The 23,576-nt window shown below is 40.2% G+C and overlaps 1 protein-coding gene across 3 annotated transcripts in view; it reads left to right on the top strand.

The window, feature by feature from the left end:
• nub1 (negative regulator of ubiquitin-like proteins 1) overlaps nucleotides 1–23,576 on the top strand; it is a 52,836-nt gene that overhangs the window by 24,466 nt on the left and 4,794 nt on the right. Inside the window, exons 10-14 of one of the 3 annotated variants that reach the window (XM_033638295.2) lie at nucleotides 9,603–9,710; nucleotides 13,311–13,463; nucleotides 18,124–18,270; nucleotides 18,446–18,526; nucleotides 21,176–21,374. In XM_033638295.2, the coding sequence (XP_033494186.1) occupies nucleotides 9,603–9,710; nucleotides 13,311–13,463; nucleotides 18,124–18,270; nucleotides 18,446–18,526; nucleotides 21,176–21,374 (688 nt within the window). The remainder of the gene's footprint in view (nucleotides 1–9,602; nucleotides 9,711–13,310; nucleotides 13,464–18,123; nucleotides 18,271–18,445; nucleotides 18,527–21,175; nucleotides 21,375–23,576) is intronic. The other 2 variants (XM_078162508.1, XM_078162507.1) reach the window with 2 other exon arrangements.

Below are 23,576 nucleotides of genomic sequence, written 5' to 3' on the forward strand. Positions count from 1 at the left end.
TTTTACAACAGCAACGTCACTATATAAATAATATTCCTGACATGACAATACTGAGTGAAGTTTAGTTTTTATCACTCACTGTAAGTTAGTCCTGCTGTCCTCCTATCCTCTGTCCTCATGTCCTGTTCCCTCTCCGCTGATAAGTATTTGCCCAATTTTATGATGTGTCAAACTAAGTTAGTCTACATACAGGCAGCTGTCATTTTAGCTTATTAGTAACAATTCGCTATCAGCCGAACTAGCATGCTGTCTAAATCAGCGTTTAAGACATAAAATGTTTGATATAAACCGATTCACGATCAAACTCCGAGTACAGCCACACATTTTGACAAATAAATGCAGGTCTGATTGCTGCCTGTTGGCTAATCGCTCGAGCTAGCGTTAGTTAGCTGCTCAGATTGGGCATCACTCACAGACATGTTGAAAATTTGTCAATACGGACATGCTACACATTGTTAGCTCTGTTGGTTCCTCTGCAATTTAATCGTTAAATTCATCTTGCTTGTGCATCACACTTAGAAATGTTTCAATTTTGGTCAATATGGACATGCTGCACATCTTAGCTCTGTTAGATTCTCCACAATTCAGTTATTAAATTCATCTTACTGACACCACCCAGCAAGCAGTTTAACTTACTGTACACCAAGTAGCAAAAGCATTTCAGAATCAGAATCAGAAAACCTTTATTGTCCCTTGCAAGAAGCAATGGAAATTCATCTTTGACATGCTCACAAATGTACATAGAATAAAAACACAAGTTAAAACACAGTTTAAACATAGAACATCAATGCAGAATAAATACAGTGAGAACATTAAAAGATTTCATTGTGAGTTGTTGATAATGTTGATGGTGGATGAAATGAATGATTTTTTGACTAAGTTTGTTCTTGCTCGAGGGACCCTGTATCTACGGCCTGAAGGAGGGAATTGAAATGAGTTGTGGAGCGGATGTGAAGGGTCATGTATGATGGTGGTGGCTTTCTGTCTGAGTGCCTGAGTGTGGAGGTCTGAGAGAGAGGACTCTGTGATGCCTGTTACTTTACTTGCATGTTTGATGACCCGTGACAGTTTGGATTTGTCCTTTACAGAAAGAAATGTGTACCAGGAGATGTTGTAAGTGAGGACTGATTCAATGAGTGATCTGTAGACAACTGTTAAAATTTCTTTGCTCACATTAAAACTCCTCAGTTTCCTTAGCAAAAAGAGCCGTTGTTGTGCCCTTTTGTGGATTTGTTCAGAATGAAAAGAGAAGGACAGTGTCCTGTCCACCTCAATACCCAAATACCTGAACGCCTCCACCTGCTCCACATCCTGCCCTTTGATCATCAGTGGCTGCAGTGTGTGTGGGCGGAGTCACCAGGTGTCACTCTCCTGCAGCAGCACAGCTCCTTAGTCTTAGAGATGTTAAGCTCTAAGAAGCTCTCCTCAATAAGAGTGATAATTGAAGCTACCTGCTGGTGATAAGCTGTTAGGCTGTTAAAGGGCCAGTGTGTAATATTTGGCATGGTTTATTGTCAAATCTGAATCTGAATATTCTACTCATTAATATGTTTATATAAGTGTATAATCGCTATAAAATAAAATTCGTTTGGTTTTCGTAGCCTTATAATTACACTTTTTGATATATATTGATTATTTATATATATATATATATATATATATATATATATATATATAGCAAGGGCCTTGCTTTAAGAGAGGTCGCCATCTTGCGCCGCCATGTATGTATGGCAGCCCGAGCGGACAATCCAGCCAGCCAGAGAACGCGTTTCGCGTGTATAAATAAACCAACGAAGAAGACAGCGGAAGGAAGGAAGAAGGAGGAGGAAACAGCAGAGAGTGTTAGTAGTTCGTTGATAGAGAGTAGTGAAAAGTTTTTTAGTTATAAAGTTTGCGAATGGACCACACTTACCACGCAACAGGAGAGAATGAACCCGAACCGTCATCTGCAAGGATAAGAAGACGCAAAGAGGGGCAAAGAAAATGGGACAAGCGGCGGCAGAGAATAAACATCGGTGATGTTTTTCAGCGATGGAGGGGATTCATGAAGGACAAAGGGCTTCAATCCGACGCTGAAGTGGCATGTTTTCTGCTGGACAGGTAAACTACTAAAATAAATGCTACTATTTGTCAGCACGTAGTATAATAGCGTTACATGTCGGACTCGACAAGTAGGGAGTGAGGAGGAGAGTTCTTAATGTTACATCATCTCCAGGTAGAGCAATTACTGTGAAACACTTGTGAAAATTTTGGTCTTATGTCAAAGGCATAACAGGCGTAACATCCTCCCCTCCTCCTCTTCCCTCTCCGTGGCTGAGGCACGTCGCCTGGCCCTTCCTGCACCTCTTCCTCTCCCTCGTCTTCCTCCTCTCCCTCTCCCTCTCCTTCTCCCTCGTCTTCCTCCTCTCCCTGTCTCCTGTGGAAAATCACTCTGCAAATGCATATTATAATATGTAATGTTAACGGTTATCCTACCAACCTAACGATTATTTGTCGCACTGTGCCATGACTTTATTTAGCATTACTGCGCTAATGTTTGCTTGCGTTACCAAAACAATTAGGAATAAAACACTCCTAACCTCTTACTGATAACCTATAACATATCGTAATATGGTTTAGATCTTCACCTCATTGCTCGTTGCTTTGGATATGTTACCGGCAGAGACGCTGCTCTCTGTTGCGGACAGCACCATTTTTCCAAAGTGTTTTGGTCCTCGGAGGCCACCATAACTTTGCCGATGGGAGGGGTGAGCACAGGCGAGCGAGTGAGTGCTGCAATCTAGAATCTAAATGCTACATGTCACTGTTTTCAACCCATTTTACACACTGGCCCTTTAAGAGTCCGTCAGGTGAGCCACCAAGGCCATGTCATCTGCATATTTGAAAAGTGTCATATTGTCCATGTTGCAGGTTATTTTGTTTGTGTAGATGGAAAACAGGATGGGAGATAAGACACAACCTTGTGGGACCCCTGTGTTTATGACAATGTTGGTGGATCGTTTGCCCTTGACCATTACATGTTGTGGTCTGTCCTGTAAAAAGTCTCTGATCCATTTAACCAGTGTTAGGTTGACCTGTAATCTCCAGTTGCTCCAGTTAATCGAGTAGCTGGAGATATTAGAGAATGATTCAATAAGTTTAATTGTTTATGTCAATGATGAGTGAGGGCTTTGTAAGAACAGTAATATTAACAGTAACTTATTTTATGGTGTGTGGAGAGTGTTTAGATTCCTTTTATGTCGATGTGTTGACGAATGGCTGCAGCTAAAGGTTTGATGAAAATGGTAAATAGAGAGGGAGAGAGTGGGCATCCCTGCCTAGTCCCCCTGTGCAGTGTGAAGCTTGGTGACGGATGTTTGACGGAAATTTTGAAATTTGTTTTATTTCAGTAATCATTCTGCTGAAAAGTGGAGTTGAGCCAGAAGTGTTTATAAAACTCAGGGGGGAAGCCATCGGAACCTAGTGCTTTGTTATTGGGCATATGATTGAGAGCAGTAGAGAGTTCTTTGTCTGTTATTGGCGAATCCAGTATTTCACTTTGTTCTTCACTGAGCTGTGGTAAAGCAATGCTTTTGAGGAATTATTCAGTGTCCTCTTGATTAGGATTTATTTCTGATGAATTTACATAAACATTTCTGAAGATTTTATTTATCTCATCTGGTGAACTTGTGGGTTTTCCTGCTGAGTCCTTAATTACGGAGATTGTTGTTTTTTCTTAATTGTGTTTGATTTGATTTACAAAATATTTGCCCGATTTATTGCTATGGTGGAAATGTTCTTGTCGTAGTCTATGTACCAAAAATTGGGTTTTCTTATTTAAAATCTCATTTAGTTGAAATTTATACTTTCTTAATTAATTTAGGATTGTCTCTGTTGGGTTGTTTGCAGAGATGTTTTCGAGTTCTTTGATTTTATGTTCCAGTTAAGCGTGTTGTTCTTTTATTTCGTTTTCTTATAAACTGAGAAGGAAATTATTTGACCTCTTAGGACTGCTTTACCGTTTCGCATAGAAGAGTTGGTGATGACTTTGGGGAATCATTCATCTCTAAGAAGGATGCCCATTCCCTCTTAATGAGACTATCAAACTCGGGATCGCTGAGAAGGGATGTCTTGAAGCGTCATCTAGTGATGGGGTTATGTAGGGTGGCTCTATTCCATGTCAGTGTTACAGGTGCATGGTCACTGACGATGATGGGGTGAATCTTTGATTCTGAGATATTGGATATAATTGAACTGCTGGTAAGTAAGAAGTAATTGACATCTGCTGAAGTCCTGAGGCTGCAGTCTCACGTGTGCACTCCATGAAAACCACGCCCCCGGAAGTAGACCTCAAAGAGAGAGAGATTAGTGGACTTTCCAAAACAAAAGCACAACATAACAAAAAATGAACTTCCTGTATCAGTCAGACTCCACTTTACACAGTCAATGAATGTGTGTTTTTTCACCTTAGTGAGGGGGATACTCTCCAGCTCCCTCACACCTCTCACCCCCTTCGGCAAGCTCGCCAACCACGTTGTGAGACAAGAAGTCTGCCACCGTGTTCTGCTTCCCTGGCCGATAGTGGATGGAGAACCGATATGGTTGAAGGGACAGGAACCAACGAGTGATCCGACTGTTGGTATCCTTCATCTGCTCCAGCCATTGCAGTGCCTTATGGTCCGTTTCCAAGTTGAACTCCCTCCCAAGCAGGTAGTACTTGAAGGTGTCGATGGCCCACTTAATGGCCAAACACTCCAGCTCCACCGCAGAGTACCTGGTCTCTCTGGGAAACAGTTTTCTGCTGATAAATGCCACTGGCTTCCTCTCCATCTCCTTGTAAAAGGATGCCCCCTATCCCACGGTGTGAAGCGTCCGTCTGAAGTGTGAATGGTAAGTTGAAGTTTGGGCTCTACAGCACTGGCTCCCGGCACAGGTCCCCTTTTAGATCCTGGAAGGCCTTTTCCTGCTCCGCACCCCACACAAACTTGTCTTTTGCCATGCTGGTGAGATCAGATAAGGGTGCTGCCCTGGATGAGAAATCCTGGATGAAGCACTGGTACCAGCCCACAAGACCCAGAAATGACTTCACCTGTTTCCGGGTGGTTGGCCTCTCCCTTGCCTGGATAGCCTCCACCTTGTCTTCCACTGGCTTGATGACACCCCCTCCGAGGATGTAGCCCAAGTACTGGGTCTCCTGCTTAGCCACTGCACATTTTTTTGCATTTATGGTCAGGCCAGCTTCCTTGATTTTCCCCAGCACTGTTGTCAGATGGCTCAAATGTTCCTGCCAAGAGGTACTGTATATCTGTCTATTGCTGGATTAATAACTATGTTAAAGCCACAGTGTGTAAAAATGGTGAGTAACAGTGACATCAGTGGTCAAATTCTAGATTGCAGCGCTCACTTGCTCACCCCTCCCGTCGGGTAAGTGATGGTGGCCTCGTAGGACAAAAAGCCTTGCGCAGACAGCAGAGAGTATCTAGCGACGAGATTAATATTTATTTAGGAATCTAAACCATGTTACAATATGTTATGGCTTACCAGTGACATATAGGTTATCTGTGAGATATATGTTAGGAGTGTTTTATTTCTAATTGTTATGGTAACACGAGCAAACATTAGCACAGTAATGCTAAAATAACACGGCACAGTGCGGCAAATATATGTTGGTATGATTATAATATATGCGTTTCCAGAGTGTTCTTCCACAGGACACAGGGAGAGGAGGAAGAGGAAGAGGGAGAGGGAAAGGAGGAAGACCAGGGAGAGGAAGGGGGCAAGGGGGTAGAGGTGGTGCGGAACGGCCAGGCGAGGAGGTAACGTTAGTGTCTCGGCTACCCAGAGGCTAGGCTAACCATTTAGCTGTAGCTCTGGGGTAACGTTAGCCAAGGCTAGGATAACGTTAGTACGTAAACGTAGCTGTCACTCGAACTTAGACGAGAGGGAAAAGTAGTTGCAAACATGAAGCCAAAATGATTTTAAAATCAGATTGAATTACCTGTCTAGCAGAAAGCAGGCAACCTCCGCATCCCTTGTGAAATCCTTCTCCTTCAGGAGTTCTTTACACCTGGAATAAGCAACACCAATATTCACTCGCGTTGTGTCCTGTCCTCGCTTATCTGATCTTTTTCATTTATTTGGTGGCGTGGTTTCCCTCTTACGGGGCAAAACATATGTGTGGTCCTCCATTTAAAGTGCGACAGAATCATAAAAGTACAAAGCAGATTCACGCAGAAGCGCGCCGGATTGATCTTCACCTTAACCGTCTCCAGTGATGGCAAGTTCTAGGTAAACACGAAAGGCGAAGCGCGTATATCCCTTTCGGCCACTGTATTCAAATATGGCGACGCAAGAGGACAGCCTCCAGCAGACCGCGCCCTGCCTGTGTATATAGTGAAATCATTCTAAGCCTATGAGAAAGCTTCCATTTGTATGTGAATTGCATTACACTTTAGTAAATATATATTTATGAAAGCAATAGTTGATATTTGCTAAACAACCAGGTAAGTTACACATTGTAACTTTAAAGTCACCTCCTATTATGACTGGGCAGTTTGAAATGTTGGAGATGGACGAGAAGATGTTATTTAAAAAGGATGGGTCATCATTGTTTGGGCCATGGACATTGCAGATTGTGACTGGGCTAATGCTGATTGATATGTTAATGATTATAAAACGACCATCAGAGTCTGTGATGTCTTGTGATGAACAAATCAGACTTTTTTGTTTATTAAAATGCATACCACTTTTTGTTTTGTGTTGTCATTAGCTGAGAATATGTGAATAAATTGCAGTGATTTAATTTTTTTGAAGTCTGAATCAGAAAGGTATGTTTCTTGTAACAAACATATAACTGCTTGTATTGTAGCCAGGTGATTAAATATTTTTATCTTTTTTGCCTGTGAGCCAAACCCACAGATGTTCCAAGTTACAAAGTTGAGTGATGACATGATGAGCCCATTCTTATGGAGTCATTATGAATGCTGAAGTTTTTCCTTTGTATCATCATCTGTTTATGGATCGGGAGTAGTTGTTTGCACCTGTGCATGATTTCTTTTGGATATTGGTCATTCAGTCCATGTTTGTCATTGCACCAGCTCTTTCTGTTTGAATTGCTCAAATTTTGCGATTATTGGACGTGGTCAGGTGCTGTTGTTCTTTGGTCTTAGTCGGTGCACGTGGTGGAATAGGATGATGTTGACAGTATCGATGGGTAGCTTGAGAGTTGTTTGGACATGCATTTTTTGACAGATTTTTCGGGGTCGTCTGTGTTGTGTTCAGGGATGCCAGTGAAAACAAGATTGTCCCTCATGCGGCGTGATTGTAAATCCAGAATAGTCTCCTTCATTGCTTTATTGTCGGCTGTAACAAAGGTGAGCTGTGTGGTAACGGAGGAAAGCTGGGTAGTGAGTGTGTTGACAGACTGTTGTAGAGATTTATGTTCTTTTGTGAGTGTGTTGATTTGACCCTGTGAGAATCCCTGCAGTGTCCTGTAACACTCTGTGCAGCACTTCAGTGAGAGCAATTCTGGAGTCCTGTCTGGAGAGTTAATTTGCAATTGAAATGAGAATGTTGCTTATCTCAGTGCAGCATGGTGGTTTGGGAGAAGAGGATGAAGTGGTACCTGGGCTGGAGAGTGAGTCCAGACGGAGTCTCTTGGCGTTTGGAGTGGATGAGATTCTGGCTTTGGATGTGTCGGATGATTTTTCCTTATTCATGATGCAAAGTCTGTTGTAGCACTCATCTATATACTCCTCGAGGTGATCCAGGTCGAGTGTTAATATTGTCCGGTTTTACGAAGGAAAAATAGAAAAAGAAAAAAAAAAAACGAGGGGAGAAAAGTTGTGATTCCGAGAGAGTTGGTTGTGTAGTTCAGCAGTCTAGCAGCTGGGGGCTGCCATCTTGGATCTTGCACCGCCTCGTCAGAGTTGCGATTACAGCGGCATCCTCCTCCTCACAGCCTCGGCATGTCATATAATATGTTTAACACCGTGTCCTAACAGTAAGCGAGCATCTCACTATCTTGCCACATTCCATTACGTTGGATGCTGTCAGTCTGGATCGGTTATATGCAGATCTCATGTCATGTAAACAAAAACCTATCAGCTCTGGTCTCAGAGTAACCACTGAAAAGATGGGTGAGTATGTACTGCCTTATTATTCATATTCACAACAATACTATCACAGGTAACGTAGGTAGCTATGTAGGTATCATTGTTGTAGCTACCAGACTATATCGTACCACCATCTCCACTCTATAAAACAGGCTAGCTCTGCTGAGCATCCCACGCAATTCTTACCAGAAATGTTAATCTTCCTGGTGATCTCCCTCCAGCCAGATGCCAACTTATGTAGGTTTTTGTAGTGAAATGATGTAGTTTCATGCAGATGACTCCTCATCTCAGCCATGTGAACCAGCCATTTCTCATCCATTGTGGCGCTTTCAACAAAAGTGACAGGAATAAAATAGAAATGTGGCATCTGACAAAAGTTTCATTCAAAATGGCATGGCGCATTGCGCCGCAGCACTGTTAGGACAGTCCAATAGAAAATGCAGTCAAACTAAGTGTCGCTGATGCTCACTCGCATCGCATCCAACTAAGACATGGTGTAAGTGTAGAGGTCAGTGGCTGCCTAAATCAAAAATAGAAACACAGGAATAAATAAGTTTGGAGAAATAAAAACAGGAAAAAAGGCAAAGACAAAATAATACATTAATTAATTAATTAATTAATTAATTAATTAGGTTTTTAAAAATGAAGAAGAACTAGATTTTAGAAAAAAATACAAAAACAAGTAAAGATGTCTGCAAATAAATACAAAAATAAATAAAAGGGAAAATTAGACAAAAAATCAATAGGGGAAATGATACAGAGGTAATTAAATATTTTTAAAACTTCATTTTTATTTTGGCAACTTTCGTGCTCTACATGTCATTGACATCACCCTCATATTTCAAAATAAACCGTTTTAAAAGTTTTAATGAAATCTTTCAAAATAAACTCCCTCAGTTGGTTAAAAAATTTTAACTTTTAATTTCTTAGTTAAAACAATTAGTTTTAATTTGCTTCTTCATTTATTTACCTTTGTTTTAATTACTGTAATTATTTACTTTCCTTTTTAATTTTCCTGTTTATTTATTTATTTAAGTATTTATTTTTAAATGCATTTATCTTTTATTTTGCCTTTGCATTTGTCCCCTATTTATTTCCCCTAACTTATTTATTTCTCTATATTTATTTTTGATTTTGGCAGTTTCTGTCCTCCAAACCATATTTATAAACAGATATGAAGTATATTTAAACTGGAACAGACAAAATGTTTTTGCCTGTTGCTTTTATCTTCCTTTCCTGTGCTCTCTTAAAAACAAAATAAGATTGTTTTAATACATCACACTCTTCACTCCACTATATTAACACATTTACACATTTATATACAAGCATACTCTATGCATACTTAAATATTATTAGTTTAAAAGTGTCAACGTGGTAAACATCAGGGTTTTTGTTTTCTTCAGGCATCATCCATTATTGACAAAGTCAAGTTTATTATTTATTATTTTTTAAATGTATTTGATTATTAACTCTGTGTGTGTGTGTGTGTGTGTGTGTGTGTGTCGCCAGGGTAACACGGGCAGAGAGGAGGTGTTGTTTCTGCGGCTGTACCTCCTCCAAAGTCTCCTCTCCTACATTGAAGGAAACGACGATCAGGCTCAACGCCAACTGTCCAAAGTTTGTTTGTTTGTTTCTCTTCAACCAGAATTACTTCTCACCTGATTTTTAGTTAAAGGAATAGTTCAACATTCTTCCTCTCTGAGAGTCAGACGTTCAGGTTGATACCACCTTTATGTCTGTGCAGTTAATATGAGCTTCTGTTTATGTTAGCATAGCTTAGCATAAAAACTGGAAACAGAGGGACACAGCTACCCTGTTTCTGTCCAAAAGAACAACATCCACCTACCAGCTCCTCTAGAGCTCACTGATTAACATGTTATATCTGGTCTGTTAATTGTGAAGGACAGAGGCTGCTAAAATCAATCAGTCAATCAAGAAATAAAGGGCTGAATTACTGTGCCACTAAATAAAACAAAAAATATAAAAAGATATATATGTAGGCATTAGTTAATTAATTAAGTATGACATAGATTGGTGTTAACATTTTTAATTTGCTTCTTTATTAATTTATCTTTGTATTATTCCCCTATTTATTTACTTCCCTATTTAATTTTGGCTTTTTTTTTTAATGCATTTTTTAATTTTATTTTTTAAATAATGTTCTTTAGTTTTGTTATGCGTGTATGTGTGTGTGTATACATATATATATATATATATATATATGTATATATATGTGTGTGTGTGTGTATACATATATATATACATATATATATATATATATATATATATATATATATATATATACATACATATATATGTATGTGTGTGTGTGTGTGTGGGTGTGTGGTTTTCCCTTTGCATTTCCCCCTCTTTTTATTTCCCCAAGCTGTTTTATTTCAGTTTTATTTTCTTTATACATCTCACTATGCATTTCTACTTAATTGTGCAATTGATGTTAGGTTAATTTATTCATTAAGTCTATATGTATTTATTTTTATAAATTTGATATGTTTTTGAAATTATAATTTCAAGTTACAAGACAGATTTCTTTTTTTTTTTTTTCTTTTTTTTTTTTTTATGTATTTTGTAGACTTGCATGGATTACAATTTTTTGGGCCGATCCCGATTTCGGATATGCAGAGTGTTTGGACGGCCAATCCCGATTTTCCTTTTTGCTCAAATATAACTTCAGGTACAGTATTAAAATAAATAAGTAAAAAAGGCATTCATAGATAAAAACATAGACATAGATAAATAAAATAATAATTCTTTGTGTATAGCATTTGTGGGTAATTTCTTGAATAGACAAAAATTCCATACAACCATCAGGAGATCATATTTCTCCTGTTTTAGCTTCTCTGCACTGGCTCCCTGTAAAATCCAGAATTGAATTTAAAATCCTACTGTTAACTTATAAAGCTCTAAATGGTCAAGCTCCGTCATATCTTAGAGAGCTCATAGTGCCATATTATCCCACCAGAACACTGCGCTCTGAGAATGCAGGGTTACTCGTGGTCCCTAAAGTCTCCAAAAGTAGATCAGGAGCCAGAGCCTTCAGCTATCAGGCTCCTCTCCTGTGGAATCATCTTCCTGTTACGGTCCGGGAGGCAGACACCATCTCCACATTTAAGACTAGACTTAAACTTTCCTCTTTGATAAAGCTTATAGTTAGGGCTGGCTCAGGCTTGCCCTGTACCAGCCCCTAGTTAGGCTGACTTAGGCCTAGTCTGCCGGAGGACCCCCCTATAATACACCGGGCACCTTCTCTCCTTCTCTCTCTCTCTCACTCATATTCTATTACTGCATCTTGCTAACTTGGCCATTCTGGATGTCACTAACTCGGCTTCTTCTCCGGAGCCTTTATGCTCCACTGTCTCTCAGATTAACTCATATCGCAGCGGTGCCTGGACGGCGTGACGTGTGTGGTTGTGCTGCTGCCGTGGTCCTGCCGGATGCCTCCTGCTGCTGCTGCTGCCATCATTAGTCATACTTCTACTGTTATTATACACATATGACTATTGTCACACATGCATACTACCAGATATTAATACATACTTTCAACATATTGTACCACAGTAGCCAGAACTATAACTATAATATTATTACTTTCAGTAATGTTGTTGTAAGCTACTGTCATTACCTGCATCTCTCTCTCTCTCTCTCTCTCTCTCTCTCTCTCTCTCTCTCTCTTTCTGTCTCATTGTGTCATGCGGATTACTGTTAATTTATTATGCTAATCTGTTCTGTACAACATCTATTGCACGTCTGTCCGTCCTGGAAGAGGGATCCCTCCTCAGTTGCTCTTCCTGAGGTTTCTACCGTTTTTTTCCCCGTTAAAGGGGTTTTTTTGGGGAGTTTTTTCTTATCCGCTGTGAGGGTCCAAAGGACAGAGGGATGTCGTATGCTGTAAAGCCCTGTGAGGCAAATTGTGATTTGCGATATTGGGCTTTATAAATAAAATTGATTGAATTGATTGATTGATACAACCGACATGGTGTAGTTCGCCTGTAGGAAAGCCCTTAGCATTGAGGACGCGCCCGCCATCTACGGCACGGAATCATTTACTCCACAGTTGTCCTACCCAAACCAGTGTGTTCCTGAGGTCCTTTTCCTCACATCGCCCAAGCCGTGAGTTGCACATGTGCGTGGGCGCTGCTGATGTTACATGATTGCAATCATGTGGCGTGCCGGGAATTTGACCGGTGTTTTAAATCGGCATATTTTAGACTGACCGGCCGGTCGCAGGTCATAGCCGATCACGTGAAAACCCAATTCCGAGCACTGCCGATTAATCGTTGCAAGTTTAGTATTTTTTATATTTATTTATTTTTATTGCTTTGAATCAATTTACAAATTTTTCAATTATTAATATATTTATAATTTTTCCTCTGCGCTTTTCCCCATATTTATTACCCCCATCTTATTGATTTGTTTTTTATTTCTTTACACATTTCACTATGCATTTCTTCTGCATAATGCAATTATTGTTATTTTAATTGATTTGCTGTCTTTATTTATTCATTTTTATTCGTTTAATTAATTCATTTATTCATTTTTGGATGTATTTTTTAAATTTATCTTAAATTTGTTTAAAATGTATTTATTCATATTGACATTTATTTATTTATTGTTTCCACCCTCTTTCATTCCCCAAATTTATTTATTTATGTATCATTTTTTAAACATTTCTTTATGTATTGCCTAGAAGCCTTAGTTTCCAGGAAGGATGTTCTTGCCGTTTTGCCGACGGGATACAGCAAGTGCCGCCCCTTCGGTAGGAAGGGTGTATGGGTGAGAGCCAGACTCAAAGTCTTTCTAGATTTGAGTCTGGATTTCCAGGCTACAATTTAATGGCATATTAATTTATTTGTTGAGTCTTCATTTATTTAATTTTGATCTTGGCAGCTTCTTTCATTCATAATGTGTTCAAAAATTACATGCACAGGTGTTTTCAACAGCCCACATCACAGGCTGCTGCCTTTCACCTCATATAATCTCATCACAGCTAAATAAATCAGGTTGTGGTTTAAAATAAAGGAAATATTTGACAGGATTAATACAGACCGTTTTACTATCTGGTGCCATGAGGTTTTTTATTGTTAGATTGATGAAGTTTCTCTTCATTCATCTGTCACGCTCTGGTTTTATTTCTGTTTCCTAGCAATGAAACGTGTTGTGTGTCTGTGTGTCTGTGTGTCTGTGATGTGTGTGTTTCAGGTAGAGTCTCTGTACAGCCGTCTGTGTCCGGACTCGGAGAAAATGGCTCAGCTGATGGCTCTTGGTTTCACTGAGAGAGAAGCTCGACTTGGCCTCCGAGCCTGTCAGGGAGACCTGCAGGAGGCTGCCATCCACATCTGCAACCAGAGACAGGTAACATACACACACACACACACACACACACACACACACACACACTCACACACACACACATTTCTGTAACCAAATATTTAAAGATTCAGACACATAAAAAAGAAAACACGAGATGGTATGACATGTAAAAGAAGGAAGAATTATTTAAGCAGTCTAATCTAACTGAATTTGCAGCATTGACCATTTTAACACTTTTGTATAAAATGACAGATTTTTTTAAGTAGTATCTCTTTCATTGAAGCATGTGTTTAAAAGTCACTCACGTGGATGCGATGTGTGATGTGTTTGATGTGATTGATCTGAGGCTAATTCAGGTAACTCCACCTGCAGCCATTGTTCACCTACACACACACACACATATATATATATATGTGTGTGTGTGTGTGTGTGTGTGTGTGTGTATATATTAGGGCTGTAGTCTCCTGGTCGACTAGTCAATTATTTGGTTGCTATGCTCTCATCCGACCAAATTCTCATTGGACAAATAATCACCGAGTTACTTTCATAAGGAGGAAAGTGCTACATCAACAGCTTTCCGGGATTAATCCATTATTTCCTGTGGTGGGGGGTACAGGCTAAGTTACCTGTGAAAATGGGGGTGTTTTCAAAACACCCCCGTTGTTGACAGAAAGTTGAACTCACTCATCCTCACGCTCAGCGTCGCGGTGATGCAGACCTCCTGTCTCTTTCTGTAAGCTGAAACCATTTCCCTCAGTGGAAACAAAGCTTGTATTTACTTTTATTTCACAGATTAGAAACAGTAAATTGTGAAGACAGTAAAGCCTCCACTAAAATAGCATTTTAAGTCGTGTGTGTGATCTGTCTTTCAGGGATTTATACTTCGGGATTTATCCTGGCTTCATATGAGCAGAGGACATCTCCACTCGTCACTAGGCTAATGTATACCATGTAAAATGCCATAGGCTGGCGCTAATAACAATAGCATATTGTATTTGTTTGGAAAACGTGTTTAGTATAAGACAGTTGTTTTGTCGGTGAATGGTGTGGGTTGTAATGGAGCCAAATTATGTACCATGCTGTTGTCCCTGGTTTTATATGAGAAGAGGAAAAGATTAGTAGATGCTAGGCTAATTTATACAATGTAAAATGCCATAGACTTGTGCTAATAACGTTTACATGTTGTATTGGTGGGGGAAATGTGTCCAGATAAAGACAAGTGTTTGTCTGTTAGTTCTGCGATTTATAGTGAAGCCAATTTGCATACTTGTGTTTGAAATTGTCTCTATTAAGCCATATTTAATGTGTGTTTTGAATCAACAATATAAATAAAGTTTGATTTGAGCTAAAATTTACAGCACTTAACACAGTCCTCCACCGCCAACTAGTGTTTTGGAGGTGTAACTGCAGAGTGACACAGACACACCACCGCAGAAATAAAAATAACATGCAGGATTTTTTTTTTCTCACGGATTTTCTTTGGTTGACTACAGCCCTAAAATATATATATACATATATATATATATATATATATATATATATATATATATATATATATATATATCTGTGTGTGTGTGTGTGTGTGTGTGTATATATATGTACATATATATATATATGTACATATATACATATATCAAACAACACTGCACAGCTCGTACTAATGGCACAGATCAGCAAACAAATAGACAAACAAAATGTCCTTTGTACATTTACAACTACAGATTGTGTCTTTCCTTTGCTGTTTTTGATCTCAAAACCTTTGTCTGGTCACATAAAGCCACTAGAATTAAGTAATCCTGAGCCCCTGTGCTTCTATCAGTCCACATTAGTCGTAAAACATGGAGTCTGTAGAGTTGATATGGTCAGGGGAGAGAAGTGACATATTTGCAGTCCTATGTGCAGTTTTTTATCTGTTACAGATATTTATTGTCTATGATTTATTGGTGTAAGGTTGAATGTATGGAGGATGTGGTTTTAATTTTCAGCACCTTACAGGAGTAACACTCCTAATTTCGTTGTGTTTTTTAATGATACTATGACACGAGTCTGAAGTCTCCTGATGTCACTTGTAAGTTTAAAGGGACCAGCATTCATGTCTCCATCAACACCCTTAAATACACTGCCTGGCCAAAAAAAAAGTCACCACCAAAAAAAAAGGTCATACACTCTAATATTTCGTTGGACCACCTTTAGCTTTGATTACGGCACGCATTCGCTGTGGCATTGTTTCGATAAGCTTCTGCAGTGTCACAAGATTTATTTCCATCCAGTGTTGCATTAATTTTTCACCAAGATCTTGCATTGATGATGGTAGAGTCTGACCACTGCGCAAAGCCTTCTCCAGCACATCCCAAAGATTCTCAATGGGGTTAAGGTCTGGACTCTGTGGTGGCCAATCCATGTGTGAAAATGATGTCTCATGCTCCCTGAACCAGTCTTTCACAATTTGAGCCCGATGAATCCTGGCATTGTCATCTTGGAATATGCCCGTGCCATCAGGGAAGAAAAAATCCATTGATGGAATAACCTGGTCATTCAGTATATTCAGGTAGTCAGCTGACCTCATTCTTTGAGCACATACTGTTGCTGAACCTAGACCTGACCAACTGCAGCAACCCCAGATCATAACACTGCCCCCACAGGCTTGTACAGTAGGCACTAGGCATGATGGGTGCATCACTTCATCTGCCTCTCTTCTTACCCTGATGCGCCCATCACTCTGGAACAGGGTAAATCTGGACTCATCAGACCACATGACCTTCTTCCACTGCTCCAGAGTCCAATCTTTATGCTCCCTAGCAAATTGAAGCCTTTTTTTCCGGTTAGCGTCACTGATTAGTGGTTTTCTTAAGGCTACACAGCTGTTCAGTCCCAATCCCTTGAGTTCCCTTCGCATTGTGCGTGTGGAAATGCTCTTACTTTCACTATTAAACATAGCCCTGAGTTCTACTGTTGTTTTTCTTCGATTTGATCTCACCAAACATTTAAGTGATCGCCGATCACGATCATTGAGGATTTTTTTCCGGCCACATTTCTTCCTCGAAGACGATGGGTCCCCACTATCCTTCCAGTTTTTAATAATGCGTTGGACAGTTCTTAACCCAATTTTAGTAGTTTCTGCAATCTCCTTAGATGTTTTCTCTGCTTGATGCATGCCAATGATTTGACCCTTCTCAAACAGACTAACATCTTTTCCACGACCACGGGATGTGTCTTTCGACATGGTTGTTTAGGAAATGAGAAGCAACTCATTGCACCAGTTGGGGTTAAATAACTTGTTGCCAGCTGAAAGATAATCGCCCATGCAGTAATTATCCAATAGGAGGCTCGTACCTATTTGCTTAGTTAAATCCAGGTGGCGACTTTTTTTTTGGCCAGGCAGTGTATGTATCAGTCCAGTGTATCACACATATTCTGGCCCACTGACCCCATTAAAGGCTCATGCTGACCATTCATTATGGGTTTCCATGAGTGGAAACATATATAGGTCTCATTGATTGATTTTTCAAAATACAGCCAAAAACTTGTTTTTACATTGATTTAATACTTACAGTGGCACATCAGTGACATCAAATGAGTTGTACAGTTTGCTGTGAGGCAAGGCTGGTGCACAAATGGACTTGAAAAGGTCCATTTGAAGATTTCACCTAAACGTTTCTCAGTAAACTGATGGTTGTTGGACTGTTGATCAGACAAAAAACACATCACTGGAAGACATCAAGTTGGACTTCAGGAAATTTATCTTTACTTATATTTTATCTTTTATTTATCCTTCAGACCAAATGATTATTGATTATAACCAGGCCCGTACGGTATCTGCGCCCACTGAACTCCACAGATTTTCAGAATATAGATGTTGCCCCCCCCCCCCGCCCCCCCCAGTGAGCATAGCTGTAAATGTGTCTGAGTAGTTTTCTTAGCAGATTATGAAAGCACTCATAAATTATTACATTGTTCCAGTACAGTGAAACTGATTGAAAATCTGCCGTTCAAGGGATCAGAATGGCACCAAACATTATATGTTTCCTATTAGTGGTTGTGGAGATATGGATTATCAAATTTTAACACACATTACAAACTTTCTAGATGAGTCTAAATCACCTGTAGTACATTTACATATAGCAAACAGCAACAGACAAAAGACATGAGACTGTGTTAAGCTAAATCTACAGTTTCTTCAAGACAGTTTCTTAGTTTGTAGGGGGAAGGGAAGGCTGTTAGTTGTTAGTGTTATGCTGAGTTGGTAATTGTGTCCACACTGAGTCCAGAAGGTATGTTCAGTTGATCCATCACTGGACTTTAGTTGTCCTTTGTCTTATTTTATTTTCCTGTTTCATTTTGATAGCAAGCAAATTGGGATACCACATGTTGCCTTCACACACAGCAGGGAGTGTCCTTCTGAGGGACTCTTTTGTTCTCCGCCCGGCTGCTCCCCAAGTGTCATTTAGCAGCTAGGTGACAATCCTGGCTGTTTGATGTCCCTCTTTGATCTGCTGTGCTGGCGTCTGGTTGTGTGAGGTTATTTTTGTTCAACAACAATAAGTATCATAAATGAATGTTGTCTCTTACATTATGAGCAAAAAAGTTTTTTTTTTTTTTTTCAGAATTCCACAGATTTTGGATCATTGCTGAAAACAGTTTGAATAATCTACAGATTCTGTGTGGGCCTGATAATAAGAATAATAAGTGTTGTGTTGATCAGGAGCGAGAGGAGCTGAAGCAGAGGGAGAGGCAGAAGAGGAGCAAGAGGATGGAGGACATCTCCACTCTCACAGAGATGGGATACTCCAGGAGGGATGCTGCCAGAGCTCTGCACCTCGTTGACGGAGACATGAACAAAGCTTACGAAGTCAGTACCTGTACTTTTACTGCAGTAAAGGATCTGAATACTTTTTTTACTACTGAGAAAAAGGCAGAGTGTCTTCCTCAGCAGATGGAGATGGCTCAGCTGTCATCAAAGCTCTGAAAGACTCCAGTAAGTGGTGAAAGTTTAAGTTGTTGAACTTGTTTTGTGTTGTCTTAAGATCCTCCAGGACTCTAGTCAAGTTGCCCAGGCGACCAATAACAACACAGAGGGGGTGGTCGATCCGGAGAAGGTGGAGCAGGTAAAGATACTCCTACTCCTAGAACCTACTTACCACTCCTGTAAAATGAATCTACAACACCTCTCCAAGGCAGACCCACAGTACTCTGAGATCAGGAGTACAGGGGTGATTTTAGTCTCTTTTGAAAGGTAACAACAAAATACAACGATATTTGTAGATGTTAAAAATGTGTTATGGAGTCAATATGTTACTGTATGGAATCATCTGGACCTTTGCAGATGGACATCCCATTCTTGTGAACGCGATATTTCGAATGCCTGGAAGGCATTTTTACAAATTTGGCACAATTGTCCACTTGGAGTCAACCATGAACTGATTAGATATTGGTGGTCATAGGTCCAAGGCCACTGTGACCTCGTCTGCCTCATTCTCACGAACACGATACCTCAAGAACCCCTTAATGGAATATTTTCAAAGTTGGCATAAATGTCCACTTTTAGTCAAGGATGAACTGATTAATTTTTGGTAGTGAAAAGTCTAGGTCACTGTGACCCTCTTTGTTGTATTCTCGTGATCGTGATTGTGATATCTTAGGAACCTCTTTATGTTTTTTTTTTTTAAATTTGACACAAATGTCCACTTTGAGTCAATGATTAGCTGATTAGATTTTGGTGGTCAAAGGTCACTGTGACCCTGCATTTGTTTGATGTTTGTGAGCATCTATCTCAAAAACACCTTGAGGAAACTTCTGCAAATTTGGCATTAAAGCTATAGTTGGTAATTCTGTTCAGAAACACTTTTTGTTATACTGGGTGAAATGGTCCTTCCATCCTGAGAGTAGTCAATACATAATGTGTTCAGAAAAAGGAATGAAAAAAATCTGACCTTTGTGGCAGCTGCAGGCCTGTAAAAACTCTGACCAATCCCTGCCTTTCGGTGCGAGTGTAAAGAACCAATCAGATGCCTTCATGTCTCGTCCTAACCAAGCCCCCTCTGTCCCTTCCTCCCTCCTCCCTGCGTGCACTCATCACGTGTCACCATTGCCGGAAATATTCAGCACACTCCTCAGCAGAAATACCGAGTTAGCAGGAGAATAAGTTTGCTGAACCATGGCAGAGAAAATGCAGCCAAAAGTACCACTTCCAGCGTTACTTGTAACTAGGGATGTCCCGATCCGATATTCGGATCCGTATCGGCCGCCGATATTAGCAAAAAACGTGCATCGGCATCGGATCGGACTGCGATCCAGGTTTTCCGGCCAGCCCAGTGCTCCGCAATTCAAGCAGTCCATTCCAGTGATCCGCTCCAGCACTTACTATCAATCCACCAGGCCAGCATGCAGACACACAAGGAGGGAAGGGTAGGAAGGGTCGCGGGCAATTTAGTTAACTGACTATTTGTTTTCTGCTCTGGCTTTTTGAGAGTGATATTTTTATTTGGTTTACACTCTTAATGTTTAAGTAAAGAGCACTGATGGCATTGTTTTGGGCACAATTAGTGAAACTGGAGCCATGGATGGACTATTGCTTGTTTAAACAGTTGTACAATATTGTGTGCCTGTGCACCAGGCTGGCACTGACACTACAAAAATAACTGAAAAGGAAAGGCTGCATTGTTTGTTAAATGTCAACAATGTCTTGTGGTGTTAATCTATTTTTTATTTATTAGGGGGCCAAAGCACAAGTGTGTGGAGTCTTGCTGCTATTTTAATTTCAATGTTAGACATTTTAAAGATTTCTTGTTTTGATTTATTTTCTATTTATTAAGGGGCCAAAGCAGCCGAAGCAAACCAGCTATATTTTTTATTTAATGTTAATGTTCAAGTTTAAAGTTTGTTTATTTAACCCTGTTAACAATAAACGGGTCAGTTTCTCATACCAACTGTTGTGGATCATTCTAACTAACCCAATTAAGTAGTTGTTCTTGTTAGAGTAAAATTGCTTGATCAAACCTTTTCTAACATGACTGACAACAAAATAAGTAAATATGTATAATACACGCTTGGATTGGATCGGTATCGGTCAAAACTCAAGGCTGTAATATTGGTATTGGATCGGAAGTGAAAAAGCTGGATTGGGACAAACAGGCTAAGAAAAGAAAGTCGGAGGCAGAAAAGGCTGTGACCAAAAAGGCTTTGGATAAAGCGAGAGGACAAACCAGAGTCAACAGCAGCTTTTGAACGGTGGAGACAACTGAGGGAGCTGAAGGGCCTGAAAAGTGATGCAGAGGTTGCTGTCTTTCCGTTGGACAGGTAATTATTTGTTTTGCTTCAGGGGGATTTGTTATTTTCATGAAATATGTAACGTTAGCCAACTTAGCCACTTTTGTAGCTCGTATTAGCCCAATGCTAACATTAGCTTCTCTGTTGGTGTACTGCAGGATGCGCGTTCAAGTTTGTGGGGGCGTGGGTTTGGACGGAGCACTGAAGGGAGGGGGGGGGGCTTAGAGGAGGTGCCACTTTCAAATCTTGCTAGCTCTCCAACATTATCAACTATAGCTTTAATGTCCACTTGGACTCAGCAATGAACTGATTTGATTTCGGTGTTGGACAGTCAAGGTCACTGTGACTGTGACTGTGGTCACTGTGATGACTGTGGTCACTGTGATGACATTTTGTATCCTAAAAGTCAAAGGTCAAACCCGACACCCCTGTAGTGTGTTAAAGCCTGAGAGGACATGACAAACTCCTCCCTCTGTGTGTCTGTGCAGCTGTTGTATCTGGGTTTTGAGCGGGGTGTCTCTGAAGCAGCTCTGAGACTGACAGGTGGAGATGTCCAATCAGCGACTCAGCTGCTGCTGGACAACCAGGGAGTCCTCTCCCCAGAGCTCCTGTCTGTGTCCCCGCCCTCCACCTCCTCTTCCTCCTCACCCTCCTCTGAGGAGCCCAGCACCTCCTCCAACTCCACAGGTAGGACGCAAAGGTGACAGGTCTGTCATATAATGCATCATTCAGGACATTGTAACCATGGTGACCAGACAGGATATTATGGTATGTAATAGACATTCAGCAGGATATTGTTCAGTGTGACTTGATCCAGAAGAAACCATATCCATAAATAAATATATATATATAAATATATATCCATAAATCCACTTAGAAATCGGAGAGAAAAAGAGGTTTGGACAAACCACCATTGATTTATGGACACGTTTTGCAAAACTTGTTTGGAACTGGTGGTGCTCTTTATCAGCCGATGTCAAAATAAATTTACACATGTGGTCCAACTTGGGATGTCGTGGTCTTAAAGATCAGATCAAGATCACCTGCAGGTGGTTTTACTTGTGGGCTGTGGAGCGAAGCCACAGAAAAAAGATGTAGCGAACATGTGCGCACGGGCATTTCATGTGAGAAGTTGTCAGTCTCGTCCAATGGAGGATTGGCCAGTCACCAAATGGGGCGGTGTGGCCGGCCCGATGAGACTGGTGAATGTCAAGCTAGTTGCTGTCAGCTGGGGCGCCGAAAAGGGGGGGGGGGGAAAGAAGGATTCTAGGGGCCCATGATTAAGAGGGGCCCAGAGAGGCCCCTAATAAAACTATAATACTGACAAAAAATAATATGACACTAAGTTATGAACTAACTTATAATCACAAATATATTTTATTTACAATGTACTGTTAACAATAAGTTAACAATAACTTTATTTGTTTTGGAAACATGAACACCCCCCCCCCCCCCATTTACATAAAATGGTTCAGTCCGACTGGATCAGCTGCAGTGCGCCGTAATTTGTCACAGACAGCAGGTAAGGAGGCAGAGACAGCAATATGCCAAAAATCAGGTAGCCAAAAACGGAAAGAGCAAAAAAAAAAAAAGTCCAAAAAAGTTAATAACTTACAAATTATGGCGAAAAGGTAGTTTCTTGCAACCCTAGAATTAAGATAAAAATATTCACAAACGAAAAAACACTTCTGGTTGCTGGTAAGTAGTGTTTAACTTTTGATTTAACACTAAAAATTAAAACCCTCGGTGCGCACTGCAGCGCAAGCAGACAGATGCGCGACTCAGAGCAGCATGTGTCACAGACACCAGACTCAGAGCGCAGCAGACCGGTGGAAAATGTCACCATCAGCATATTATTTTACATTAATAAAATCTATTTTATCATTACTTTGAGTCACATTGTTGAAAGAATTTAGTTGTCTGTGTTCAAGCAGGATAATAGGTCTCCATTCATTGCACGTCAGGCTTTCTATTTCCTTGTCGGAGATGGTGTTGCATTCAAGGTCCCCCCAAAAAAAGGGAGAAAAAAGTGGCCGAATATTCCAAAAAAAAAAATTCACAATCCAATCCTGTGCCATCGAACGAAGCTTCGAAGCTTCAAAGCTTCGAATTTTTTGGGTCAGCCCTAGAACAGATACGTCAAGTGCAGCAGCAGCAACCGCAGCAGCAGCAGCTTTCTGTCAGCCCCCAACTCCACCTGCCCCTGAACCAGTAACCCCACACGAGGAAGGAGGTGAGCAGCTGTGTGCTGAATTAATAATAATGATAAACTTTATTATAGACTCAAATGTAAGATAAGAACAAAAAACAATACACACAAAAGATATAAAAGATGAATCTATTATTATCTATTATTAACTTTTTTGTTTTGTTAAAATTCAGCTATCACTGAAATGGAAGAATTGCAGTAGGAACAGAGGAGAAAATTTGTGGTGTGGAGCAGACTGGGTGACTGCTCTCAATGCAGTCAGAGAAATGTTTACATATTCTGGAAATCAGAAGATTCAATAGATTAATGACCATATAGCCTCATATATGTATTTTTTAACCCCAAATCCAATGCCACCACCTGTGAGTCTACAGTTTTGGAGATAAATTAGACCTACAAGAGGGAGACAGTGAGCAGTGGGGCATTGTTAGTGAAAATCGCATTTTCTTTTGTTATTTTGGGTCAAATCACTGAAAGCACCTTTAAAGGGCCAGTGTGTAATATTTGGCATGGTTTATTGTCAATCTGAATCTGAATCTGAATATTCTACCCATTAATATGTTTATACAAGTGTATGATTGCTATAAAATAAAATTTGTTTGGTTTTCATAGCCTTATAATTATGCTTTTATATATATATATAGCAAGGGCCTTGCTTTAGAGAGGTCGCCATCTTGCGC

Source organism: Epinephelus lanceolatus, chromosome 20 (assembly GCF_041903045.1).
Source record: "Epinephelus lanceolatus isolate andai-2023 chromosome 20, ASM4190304v1, whole genome shotgun sequence".
In the NCBI taxonomy this organism is placed as follows: Eukaryota; Metazoa; Chordata; class Actinopteri; order Perciformes; family Serranidae; genus Epinephelus; species Epinephelus lanceolatus.